The 13,554-nt window shown below is 43.2% G+C and overlaps 1 protein-coding gene across 6 annotated transcripts in view; it reads left to right on the top strand.

Annotated features, from left to right (window-relative positions):
• Positions 1-13,554, top strand: part of TSNARE1 (t-SNARE domain containing 1) — a 469,756-nt gene that overhangs the window by 197,282 nt on the left and 258,920 nt on the right. For all 6 annotated transcript variants that reach the window (XM_071421896.1, XM_071421899.1, XM_071421900.1 and 3 more), the window contains 2 exons: positions 8,996-9,086; positions 12,443-12,517. In XM_071421896.1, coding sequence (XP_071277997.1) covers positions 8,996-9,086; positions 12,443-12,517 — 166 coding nt within the window. The remainder of the gene's footprint in view (positions 1-8,995; positions 9,087-12,442; positions 12,518-13,554) is intronic.

Raw genomic sequence — 13,554 nt, 5'->3', positions numbered from 1 at the left:
TGGAGGGACCGGGTTTGGGCACATCCCTTAATTTAAGCATGCACACAGGAGCATTTGTGTTTTAATGCCCCTGACTAGAAATACACAAATAACCACAGCCAGCTGAAAAGTGTCTCAAGCTGTTTGTTTGCCTTTGATTTCTTGCTCACTTCACAAAATAACAAAACTCATCGCAGTCGTTTGAGTGAAATGGATTCATTTTTCAATTAAAATTGCCTGGGTTTAAGCAATGTTGGGGTTTTTGGTGGTTTGTTTTTTTGGTTTTTTTTAAATGAAACATGTATTTTCTGGGATGAAAATGCCTACATCTCAGAAATTGATGTGATTTGTTCCTTTTTTTGCAGATGTTTGCTCTGCATGCTCTCGCCACTGAAAAAACTTTGGTGGCAAAAAACCACATGAACCAGCAAAAGCAACTTTAAAAATGGAAATAAAACCTAAAAAATCTACCTCTCTCTTTACCAAAAATTTTCATCCTCCAAGTACTGGCTCTTTTTATTAACAGTGGTTCCATTGTGATTTCTCAAGGAGAGCTGGAGCAATCATTCATTCACATCAGTAAAGAACTCTTCATCTTTGCTTTTCACAGTGCCCTGTCGAGTATTGAATGCATGTTAAATGCTAAAACCAAGAGAGGGAGTGTGGAAAGTATAATAGACTCCATTAATCTGCAGTGCCATTAATCTCCTGTCCATTTGTCTTTCCTACATACGTGCCTGTGTGTATGTGCAGGGCACCTTCTGGCACATTTGTGCACCCTCAGAGCAATCTCTGTGGTTTTATGCTGAAAGACACAAGCTAATCTACAGGAGCATAAATTATGAGTAAACTTGGTTCAAAGTCATCATTTTTATCTTCATGAAGTCCTTGGGATTTGTTATATTTTGGATTTTGAGTCTGTAGCTCCCAGCCCGTGTTCTGCAATGGGCAAATTGTTAAGAGGGAGTTTGCATTTGTTGGAGTCCACACTCAAACAGATTTGAGGATGAAACTAAGACAACATCCATATCTCTGCCATTCCAGGGCAGGGGGATTTTTCATCACAGAGTCTTTGAATGGTTTGGGTTGGAAGGGACCATAAAGATTATATAGTTCCAACCCCCCTGCAGTGAAACTTCCACCAGTTTCTAAAACTCTTTTTACAGTATATAATTTTTTTCTCTCTTTTTCTGGACTACAAGCAGGACTCAGGAAGTCTTTAGTTCTCCCCTCCAAGTTGACTTAACTCCATCTACAGAGCCCTAAAAGCAGCGACCCTGAGCTTTCCCACACAGAATCGAAATCACCAAATCGTAGAATGTCTTGGGCTGGAAGCAACCCTAAAAATCATCGAGTCCCAACCCTGAAAAACCTGGAAAGGCAGCTCCAATCCAAGCTTCAGCAAGGAGCTGCAGCAAATCACAGGAAGGAAGGCGTGATAACAGCTCTGTAGGTTGAGTGTTGCTCAGCTGCTTTTGGTGGTTGCTGCAGGCACCGCCGGCTCTGCCGCGGGGAATTACGGCAGGAACACATCCCCGCATCCCTGTGACCTCTCTGTGGCAGATGTTGAGCTCCTGTCCCCTGGTTAATGCAGGAATGTGAAAGGCAGGACAGAATTAGAGAGCACTGGCAAAGCAATCAGAGCGGTCACAGCCTTGGTGCCATTTATCTCGGGGCGCTAAAAGGATTTTCGGGGCGATTCTGGAAATCTGGGTGAATATTAAGAGCTCACGGAGGGCAGCTGAGGTCCTTGGGCTGGGAAGGGAGGGATCTGTTTGCTTTTTGCAGAAATCTGGTGCAGGAGGATGGTTTGCCTCAGCACAAGCAAAGTTGCAAGAATAGGCGAAAAGAAATAAGTAGTTTATCAGCACCTGGAGGGGAAAAAAAATTTAAAAAAATATAACTATCATGATCAGTAGGCATCAGGGTTCGTCAAAATGAAAATTATGACAAATTAAATTAATTTCTGCCTCTCATAAGCTAAGAGGCTTACTGCATCATGAGGGAGAGGGAGGTGTAATATATCTCAAGTACTAGCAGGGCGGTTACAAAGGATTCAAGGGGCTCTCTCATTAGGAAAGAAAGTGGAACTTTTAAAAATAAAACTTCCTTGGGAATAGTATGGGTGGGAGAAAGAGAAACAATGTGAGAGGTGACTAATGGCAGTGACATTGTTGAGCTGCTTCCCATGGGGTCCTTTTTGAGAGCTGTCAGCAATGACTTGACAGATGGAGTCTGAGGCGGTGCTGAGCTAATCTGTAGGTGATGCAGGGTTAAGGGGGTGTCTCATAAACTGTTTGGCAGATAATTTCATTGAAAGGCACAAATCTGAATTGGTGGTAGTGGTTAATGAGTAACTAGCTGCCTGCAGCTGGTCAAATCCTGCAGGGGAGCCAGCATTCTCCTTATTTCAGTAATAACTGCTTCTTTATTTATGATTATTTAATTTTAAGAAGCCATGATAGAAAAGGTATTTAAAAATAGGTATTGAAAGAGCCATGAAAAATTTTGCTAAGGTTTGCACTTCTGTGATGAAATTTGTGAGGGCTGCTGACAGAAATTCCTGTGTTTTAATGCAGAACCACTGAACAGCAGAACTGCAAACCATGTTCCTCTCTTGGGATGGTATTTCACCCGTGTCAGGGGGGTTTGAAATACCTCCCCTCCTTTTCCCACACAGCCACAGACCATCCCCTAAGCTCCTGTAAGAAAAATAGTGCCACGTCTCCTAATACTTTCAAGTGACAGGTAAATTGGAAATCCATGATGCTTTTATTTTAGAATATTGTGTGGCTTGAAACCTGGAAGTAGCAGTCCATATTTCTCCTGACTTTTACTCTGCTGGATGATTTACACCTATGTGAAAGGGTTTGCTGACAGATCAGAATTAGAGCTCTTATTTTGCTCTGTTGTAAACTATTCCTCAACATGCACAATTAGGTCTTGAAAAAGAAAAAGTGGTGTGGGGGGGGAAATGGCTGAGAAAGTCAGTTTGGAACCAGAATAAGTAGATTTAACTGTTCTTCCTTTGATGACTGTAACAACACAGTAAATATACTTTAGGGCTTGGTGAAAATTAGTGCAACACCTTAGGCCAGGTGTTGGATGGGGTCCCGAGGAACCTGATCTAATGGGTTTGGCCTCTGAGGTTGCTTTCAACCCAAACCATCCTGTGAGACTGTGATGCTGTGATTCTAAAAAATAACCTTTCCTCCTAGTTTGTCTTCCTGCTTTGTTTACATCTGCAATAAATTTTTAGAGGTGAGAGATGCCCCCTGAATTCATCATGCAGAAACAGAGCCACGAGTCTTGGATAGGGAAGATCTGCGCTGATGTCTTTATAAACAATTCCATGGGTGAGGGGTGGGTGTTAATGTCTTTGAAATGGGTCATAATGTCTCTGTTAACTTCAAGGATTGCTACAGAACCCGGACACTGACTCCTGAAACAAGGGGGTGTGCACAAGCCTGAGTTTCTGAACTTTGGGGTAAAATGCCAGGTTCAAGGGGGAATATGGGGTAAGTGGTTTGGGAAGGCTGCACCTTCCTGGTACCTCAGGCAATGGGGAAAGGAGGAGTGCAACATGTGGCTGGGAGTTTGAGATGAAAGGATTTTGTGCTCTCCAAAATCCCAGAGAGAGAAAACCCCATGGGTGTGCCCTGGTGGACTCTCCCTTCACTCAAATAAATTTGCTGAACTCCTCTGTCAGCTTTTCACAGTGTGATTTTCCATACATCTTGGCATTTCTGTGGTTCTGTAAAGTGCAGTGATCTAAGGCAGAAAACATTTCCATCCTATAGATGAGTGTTTCAGATTCCTCATGATGGGAAGAGAGAGGCAGACAATGATCTCACTGGTGACCAGTGACAGGACCCAAGGGAATGAGAATGGCTGGAGCTGTGTCAGGAGAGGCTTAGGTTGGATATCAGGAAAAGGTTCTTCCCCCAAAATGTCCTTGAGCACTGAACAGGCTCCCCAAGGACTGGTCATGGCCCCAAGGCTGCCAGAGCTCAAGGAGCATTTGACCAATTCCCTCAGGGTCGGGGTGGGATTGTTGGGATTGTCCTGTGCAGGGCCAGGAGCTGGGCTGGGATGACCCTCATGGGTCCTTTCCAGCTCAGGATATTCTCTGGTTCTGGTGTAGGATCATCCTGGCTGTGTAGGATGCACCATAAGGCTGGGTCATCTCTCCAGTGAGGATTCTCTGCATCATTTTGGAGGTGCTGTTGAAGGTTCAGACAAAGTTTGTTAGAGAAGCTCCCACTGAGTCATGAGATGAAGAGAGGAGAGGATCCCTTTGCTTTCTAAACTCCTCAGAGAGGAGCCTGGGGGCAGCTGGATTCAGGCTTATCCCTGGACTTTGTCAACAGTCCAAGTTTTGCAACTTTGTCCCTCAGATTTTAATGGTGGCAAATCAGATATATGTCTATGAAAATGGATTATTCCTTATGATAAATGATTTAAACAAAATAACTCAATCAGATTTATTTACTACGCAGCATAAAAGCTAAAAACAACTTACGGTATCAGACAGGATAGTGCACTAAATCAAAGCAATATTGAAGAAATTATGTTAAAGCTACAAAAACAAACAATTATTAGAGATTGATGTAACTCACCCAGGCCAATAACTGGAGGCAAATCTTTTTCACTCAGCCTTGAGGGACATCCTTGGGGCACATCCCTTTACCCAAAGGATGAATGTCCACACACACTCCAAAGAGGAATAGGTTAGAAAATGTATGAATATATGTTTTCATATGTATGAAAACTGGACTAAACTTTGTAGTTTAGAGGGGCTGACTGCCAGTCACGTTCCTCCAGGTCAGCTTAGCAGCTCACCTGCCAAATCTCTGCCTCACTCTCAGGGTGTTGATTTGAGGCTGGCGTGGCAGATGGGTTTTAATACAATTCAACACCAAAAACCCAGCACATGGTGCTCCTCTCAGCTCACCACTAATAGCTTGAAAAATAGGGCATTTTTTGAGGGTTTTCACCACATTCCAGGGCAGAACTTCATGTTACAGGTGCCCTCCCCCACCTCCACAAACCACAAAGAATCTCTGTTGGATTTTCTCTGTAGTTAAACATCTTTATTAGGTGGAGAAAAGGAAATAGGATCCTTAGGATCCATTGCTGTTCCTATGGGCACTGCATGAAGTCTTATCTACATGTATTTGTGGTTTGGTGGGTCCTATCAGTTCCCACAGCCACCAGTCCTTCACAGAATCCATCTGTATGACAGGAAGGAGATGTCCTGTGGTGCCAATCTCCCTCTGCATATTTGATGCTCCCTTTTGCATCTCTGTCTCCAGCAGCAATGGAATAAATGTAAATGCAGCTGCTCAGCCTACTTCTGCTTAAGCCACAGATCCTGCAGCTCAGGGCTCTACTCAAAGCCCTCTGATTTTTACCTCTTTTTGGATAAGAAAACTGCAGTAAATATTATAGCAGCTTGTGAAAAAGACAGGTTTTGAGTTATGCTGAGCTATCTGGTTTAATTCTTGCCAATCCTACTTGACCACTCCTAAGTGCAAAAACGACTCCATTGCCGTGCAGCTGCCCTGTGCTAAAAGAAGGGATTCTGAATCTAATGGTGTTCAAACCACTACAGCAAAGGTATCTTTGATCTGTACCCAAAAACCACATTATTGCTCTTCCATTAGGGATCAGATGAAAACAAAATAAGCTGTATCTTGTTTTATGAGTGGAAATGGCATTTCCTGCTGGAGCTGGAAAATGAAGCTCTTTGGGATTATTATAAGTATGGTCAGGCACGGTGAGGCAGGGAGAACTCCCTCCCTTGCTGGTGTTTGCTGTTGCACTTGGGGTCTGATTATTTTTCCACTGTCTTGCCCATTCATCAAGTGTCTCAAAGAAGCAGCAGAGGCAGAAGTTCAGCTCTTTCCTGTCATTCCCTGCGGATGGAGGGGAGCAGCCGCCGCCGCATCTGCCTCTCCGCAGAGCTCCTTTTAAAACTGGATAAATAAATTAGAGAGATGATCGCTCAAAGAACAAACTGTGAGCAGCTGGGGATCGGGGATTCACTGGACCATGCTCCTCCAGCAAACAGCAGCCACAGGGAACTCGTAGGCAGCAGTTTGGCATCCCCTGGATTATTTAGTGCTTTGTCTTTGCAGCGTTTGTGCACGCAGAGATGCCCAGCAAGGGATGTTACCCCTCCTAAGAGATGCCCTCTCTGGTGCTCACCCTGCCAGGGTTTGTTTTCAGAGCAGAGCTGTAGGCAGGCAAATCTTTTACTGTAGATTTTAGGTACTTGGCAGCTCCACAGATGGAGTATTAACTTGCTGTTGTGTGGAGGATTCTTTTGAGAAGGAAACTTTATTCATGAGAGACACCCCTTTAATTAACTTCCACACTTCCATGGGGAGCAGAATATAAAGACAGATAATAATACTAATAATGCTGTTAATACTAATAATAAAAACAACAACAAAAGCAACAACAACAGCAACATGCCTTGTTACCATTACAAATTAAAATAAAATAGTGCAGGAAGCAGTGTTTTGAGATGTCTTTTTTTTTAAATTAAGATCTTAATAGCATTTAATGTAAATTAAATATAATCATTGTCTGATTCCTGAGCACATCTCTGAGACTGAAGAATGAGAAGTTAATTGTGCTGACAACATAGTGGGAAGTGCCAAAATCAAGCACCAGCATGGTGGTTAAAGTGCATTTTGAATTAAGAGGTGGAAGGCAGAACTTTTATTTTTTTGTACTCCTGCTCCCACTTATTTTTTCAGCAGAGTAAAGTTCGTGCCCAGCACGAATTTATTACGTAAGATATCTAACATAAAATTTACATTACAATGCAAATTAAGAAGGCTTTATTTAACTTTAGAGATTGGGAAGGATCAGAATCAAGAGCCTAACAAGCCATTTTACTTTGGGGATGGGGAATTAGTGGTATGTAAATCTCTGAGTTATTCTGTGGGCAGATAATTTAGTGAGGTCTGCAAAATGGATGTCAACTCTGGCATCTTGCTTTCCATTAAGAGGAATTAGGTATGGAAATCTGAGATTTGAATCTGCTGCTTGTAGAATTCATGCATTTGGTGGCAAGATATACTTGATTAAGAGATTGGGGATCAGGCTGACTGTGCACTCCTCAGTGTTAGCAATGTGACAGGATTCAATTCCCAGCTCCCTCTCTCACAATGGCACTGAGGAATACCTGCCTGTGATAGATGTGACCTCTTCCATCTCAAATTAAAAGTGATGTAATTGCTCAGCTGGTGTGGCGAGTCCTGGGATCATCAGTAAATGAAGTTCATTTTGATGAAGTAACACAGAAATTGTGTCTTAATTTAAATAAACAGAGCTAATAACTCGTTATTGGATACTTCCATTTGGTTTTGTCTTAATATGGGATTATTTCTCCTTCTTGCATAGTGCCAGAAGAGCCCATGCCTTCTGTGTGAGTGTTCAACCATTGACACACGTCAGAATTCCTGTTCTGCAACTAAGAGATGTTGTCTTTATGTGTACTAAGCTTTCACTTGCAGATACCTTGTATGAACTCAAGTGTAATTTTATTTACTGGGAGGATGGGGAGGCCCTGGCGCAGGATTCCCAGAGAAGCTGTGGCTGCCCCATCCCTGGAAGTGTTCAAGGCCACGTTGGATGGGGCTTAGAACAACTTGGTCCACTGGAAGGTGTCCCTGCCCATGGCAGGGGGGTGGAAATTGATGATCTTGGAGGTCCTTTCCATCCCATAGGCCATCCTATGGTTCCATGATCCTGGACAGCTTTCCCAGCTGAGCTGTTTGCACAAAAACATTGAAGTGGGGAAAAAACTGCTAAACTTTGGATCGAGACCTCAGCAAGAGAGTTTTTGATGTTTTTGTAGTTAAGATTGTGTTTGGTTTGGTGACTGGCCTTGGTCTTCAAAGGAGGGGCTGGAAGAGCTCTCCATCCGAACTGACAGAGAAAAAGGAAGGAGCTGGAGAGACAAGCCATGGGTCTTCAGGACTGAAGGACCATGAATAGACATTTTGACATTTTTTAATCAAAGAACTTCCATTCACTTCAAATCTCACCACTCAAAAAAAAAAAAAAAAAAGCACTGACAAATGAGACTTTGATACAACTGTGGCTCATGCTCATGTGTGTCCTCAAAGGGAGAAAAAACATCATTTTCTCCAGGTCTTTTCCAGGTATTTCTTGAGGTTTTGAGTAGAAACCTCGTGGAAAACCACTTCTTTCTGACTGAAAGGATATGAAGTGCTCTCTGGAGAAGCTTAGAAACTGAGAGTGCTCTGTTGACCTTAGAAAGCTTGAGAACTACTGGACTGAACTAATAAATACCTTTGGGAAGCATTTATGTCTCTTCCCATTCATTTGTGTAGTCCCAAAGAGCAAGGCCAGCAACCAGTGCTTATAAAGAATAATGGTACTGGAATTTGGGGTGTAAAAGGGAGGGACACCCATGCCTGGAGGGGTGACTGGTTTGGCTCCATTCCTGCCTGTTTCAGTGATGGTGAAGCAGCTCTGCACCTTCACATGCCCAGTGCTTTCCTGGAGATACTGTGTCATTAAGGGGCAGATGGCCAGGGTAAGTAAATTTGTCCTGCTCCATTTCAGATTTCTCTCCTGAGAACAATATTTCTCCTGGACAAGCCATCAGGCAACTCCCCAGTCCTGTCTCCTTTGGCTGTACAACCCTTCTTTGAAAATTTGGAGTACCAACCACCTGTGATGGCCTTGTTCCCTGTCCACCCCCCTGTTTTCACCCCATCACTTCCCTTTGAATGGTTCACAGGCATTGTCTTTGTGCTGACAGCAGGGAGAATATTTTGGGCAGCTCCTTCCCAGTATTTCCTTCTGGCTTCCATTGCTGGTCAAGACCCAGGACTCCTGCAGCCCTCCTGAGCCTCCTCGTGCTGCTGTTGTTGTGTTGTCTCAATTGCTCTGCAGCTTGATAGATTTCTCCAAGTGTCTCATTATGCAATTAATTTCAATTGCAATTCCCATCATCTCTTCTCTTCTGCAGGCATGCCACCCAGCAGGAGACTAATAAAACCATCACGACTAGCACCAAAGCCATCAAGCAGCTGTCTGAGGTTGTCAGAGGCTCATCCAGGGTATGTGTCACTCAAGATGCTGTTGGGGGAGAATGATGGGGTTTGTGGAAGGAGGAATAACGAAAATAAGAAGTGGCAGTGGGTGCTTTAAAGCTGTTAAGCTCTGTGTCTTGCTATAACTTCCTTGCCTCTCAAACAAGTGTAGTTTTCACTTATAAATGACCCAGGGGAAAGCAGCTGCGGACACCAGTTCTTCTCCCAAAACTGGATCATGTAGAATTGGAAATCAAGAATTCAGCAAAAAAGCCTTTGGCCAGTTCATATCTATCTCAGGGTTTCAGTTTGGGTGAAAATATTGCAGAAATCATCTGGCTTCACATGAGTTTGGCATTGGTTAAAGACTCAGTTGTGGGGTGCAGGTGAGTCTGGGAGTGTGTTAAGTGTCTGGAAAGGCCAAAGCCATGGAATATATCTGGATATGACACTGATTCAGTGCAAAGGCAACTTTGGGGGTAGATAAATACAGGCTGTGGCCAGATCAGAGCAGGATTTTAAATTAGAATTTACTCCACTCTGAATTCTGCAGTTTACTGAAGAAAATCCCATCTGTTTTGTGTGCAGACTGGGCTGTTCAACTCAGTATCAGTGTCACAGGGTAGGAATGATCCCCATCTTATTGTCCCCAGTGCAAATAATGGACAAACAGAAGGTTTTTGACCTCCCAAAAATGATTTTATACCCCAGATGTTGCTGCTGACTTTGCCCATGATGTGCATCATGGGCAAGAGCACAAGAAAAATGTGGGGACCAGATTCCAGCTAGTTTGAGAATTAAAGGAGAATTTTCACCCACATAACATTCTGAAATGAAAATAAGGACAATTCTACTTGATTTCTGATACACTCTTGCTTCCAGCATCCATATGGTTTCTAAGTCAGGAACTTTCCTGAGTTCATGTTTTATTCTCACTCACTACCTGCCATTTTCCAAAGTCCTGTATTACTTCAACTCTGTTCTCACTGCCCTTCCACCCAGAAACAAGACTGCCCTAAACACACAACTCATCTCTGACCAAGTGGTTTTTACAGCCTGGATTTATGGCAGTTGCCAGCAGGCAGTTGAGATAAGGATTTAAAACTTGGATCACCCGAGGCCACCTTGGTAACCTGTGAAGGACCATGTGCAATTCAGCCCGCCTAAAACAAAAAATCAGTGGGTGATGGTCTACTCCAGAGGATGGGGAGGGAAGCCTGGAATGACTGTTTGCACATGTAGACATCAAGATTAATACAAGAATAATTTTTAACATATTGCTTTGACTAATGTGGATGGCGAGGACTGTTTTTTTTTTTTTTTTCTTGTTTTCTTGCATAATTACATCTGAGCTTGATGAAACAGAAGATGCTGCCTTGGAGATATGGGGATCTGGGCTTTTTTTTTCTTCTTTTTTTGTGCTGATCTCCAGGCTCTGTTTTGTGACATAAATTGGGTCCAAAGGGGAATCAGGGAAGGTCACATTAAACTCAATTACAATGCCACACAAGAATGTCATTATTTGGCCTTGAAGCCCATGGGGACTCTCAGGAGAAGAGGTTTTACTGTCATGGGGAGAAAAATGGAAAATTGAAGGGAAAATATTTAAGAGCTAAGGAATAGACAGAAATAATTTCAGTAATATGAGGAATAAACTTGCTCCTCTCTATTAAATTGTAAAATAATGTTTTTCTGCTCACTGGTCAATTATTTTAACTTTTTTTTTTTTAATTCTTCTTTTTAACAGTAGAGTTTTAGTAATTAAACCTACAAATTTTGATAGAAAGCCTGTAGCCATCATCCCTTACACAGAAGAAATTGTTCTGGTGGATATTGGCTGCTGGTCAGTAAGTCCCTCATGGGAATCTGGGTAGCACTGCAAACTCTCCTCCCATAAAATTACTCACAGCATGAAAAGCCTTACAGAGCTTTATAGTTAGTCCTCACCAATCCATTTTTCTGTGGATTGCTTTGCATGCACACACAGGAAAAAAAAAACAAACAAACTTTTTTCCCTCTTTCTTCCTTATTTTCCACCAGTAACACACTGCCAACGAGATGCAATATGGGATTTTCTCTGACTTCCCATAAATCTCCAAGTGCTGCTGGAGATATTGGAGTCAGGATGCCCAGCTGAGCAAATTGATAGTATTGCAGGAGCAAAGATGCTGCTCTAAGTGGATCAGTGTGCCACAAGGCAGGAGACTGATGGAAAATGGCTCTTTTAGGGCTTCATTCCAAACTAACCTCAAAGGATGTAAATAGAGAGGTAGAGCTGGAATTCCACTTTTTGGTAGGGTGAGTGCTGGAGCATAAGATCTGCTCTCCAGGGTGACAATCTTATTTTGCATGTGGAACCAACATAAGGTTTATGGACCTTTATCTGTAGGATGGGAATAATGACACTTGCCCTGCTCTAAAAATGGTTTTAAATCTTTAGATGAACTGGGATATTCTTCTGTCTGTGAAAAAACTACCATTAAAATTAAAAAATGTTTATGCCATCCTTTAAAAATCTGCTTGTGTAATCCCAAGCAGTTTTCTGAAACAGCTGAAATGGCTGGAAAGTGAACATTTCTGCTCAGTAGCTTCAGTGTAGATTGGGTTTTGCTTTCCACTTGTTTTTTAAGGTGACATTCCCCTTCCTTGCAGCATTTCCCTCTGTAAAATCTGGACATGTGAGCTCCTGCATATGTGAAATCTGAAATCCAGGATGTAGATCAGTTCCAGGAGAACTGTTTGGGTTTGATCATTCCCCCTGAGAGCAGAGATTTGGAAGCATGTTGGATACTTACATCAGGCTGTGCTCTTCCTTCCAAGAACAGAGGTTCTAGCACTAGGGTTTTTTTTAAACACTAGGGTTTGTTTTTTTTTTTTAACATAGATTAAAACCTTGCTGGAGCAAGCTCCAGCCATAAAGGCAGTGACATCTGGGTTTATGTTTTGGAAAACATGGAGATAAGTTGGTTTCTCACAGTCAGACCAAGGAGAGGGGATGTTGTGGCTGTTTGACTTTTCATGTCCAGTAAATTTCCCAAATGAGGTGATTAACTCTATCATGACTTATCCTGTGGAAAAATAACTTTTTATAGAAAGATCCCTTCAGGTATTTTCTCCAGTGCTATCTTGAATATCCAAACTGGCATTTAATTTTTTTTTTTATTTAACCTGGCCTGAGAGACCAAGGCATCACATTTCCTAAAGCAAAATCCTTTTGCATCCTGGCAGCCCTGGTGTGACTGATTCTTTTAGGATACTATTGGTACCCACCTTATTTATTTGGTGTCTCCCACCAGGACGATTTCCCATTGTCACAGACAGAGCCAACTACAGGATTTATCTCTGACAGACCTGCTAATGAGCCTTTTTTTTCCCCAATACAGCAAGAAAGGCTTCAGCTGGACAGGCTGAAGAACCAACTGTCTGATGCCATCCAGAGATACGGAGCTGTGCAGAAAGTGAGTGTCCCTCCTGCTTCCCCTGCCCCATCTGGGAATCTGGGGATGTGTTAAGTGTAATTCCTCAGAGCCTGGAGCATCCCCACAGGGCTGCTAATGAATGGTTTCCTCCCTCTTTCATTGTTTCCTCTCTCTTTCAAGAAATCATAGAATTAAGGTTGGAAAAAACTGTTAAGATCATCAGATCCAACCATGCACCTGAGCCATGTCCCTAAGGGCCACATCCACACATTTATTGAACATTTGCAGGGATGGCATCTCCAGCACTTCCCTGGACAGCCTGTTCCAGTGCTTGACAAGCTTTTCCCTGCAGAAATAATCCCAAATAAATCTAAATCCCAAATCCAATCTAAACCTCCCCTGGGGCAGCTTGAGGCCATTTCCTCTTGTCCTGTCCCTTGTTCCCTGGGAATGGACCTTGACCCTCACCTGCATCCTCCTCTCAGGGAGTTGTGGAGCCTGAGGTCTCCCTTGAGCCTCCTTTTCTCCAGGCTGAGCCCCCCCAGCTCCCTCAGCTGCTGCTCCTCAGATCTGTGCTCCAGCCTCCTCCCCAGCTCCATTTCTCTCCTCCAGCCCCTCAATGCCCTTCTCCCTGTGAGTGGCCCAAAGCTGACCCCAGGATTTGAGGTGTGGCCTCCCCAGTGCTGAGTTCAGGGGGAAGGATTTCCCTTGCCATTACATCATTTAACCATTACGTTATTTTGGTCTGCCTCCACTCTCAGGGGAGAGGGGATTGCACAGTTCACCTTTTCTGATTGCAGAAAATGTGCAGGCAGCACTGATAATTCAAATGTTACCCCAGCTTCTGGCTCTGCTTTGCTGTTTGGCTGTGCCAGAAAGTTTCCAGGCACGTCTTGTGGTTGGGATCTGTTGGAATGTTATGGAACATTTTTCCAACAGGGATCTGTCACCAAGATCAAGCTGTTTAATAAAACAAACAAAGCCTGTACTCCAGTTCCTTCATTTGCTTCTTGCTCACCCTCTTTACCCTGGGGAGGCTCTGCTGATGAGCAGATTTGTTTTGCTTTTAAACACTG

The sequence above is a fragment of the Agelaius tricolor genome, unplaced genomic scaffold (assembly GCF_023055355.1).
Source record: "Agelaius tricolor isolate 1412-34295 unplaced genomic scaffold, bAgeTri1.0.p SCAF_2, whole genome shotgun sequence".
NCBI lineage: Eukaryota > Metazoa > Chordata > Aves > Passeriformes > Icteridae > Agelaius > Agelaius tricolor.
This window is presented reverse-complemented; position numbering and strand designations above follow the sequence as displayed.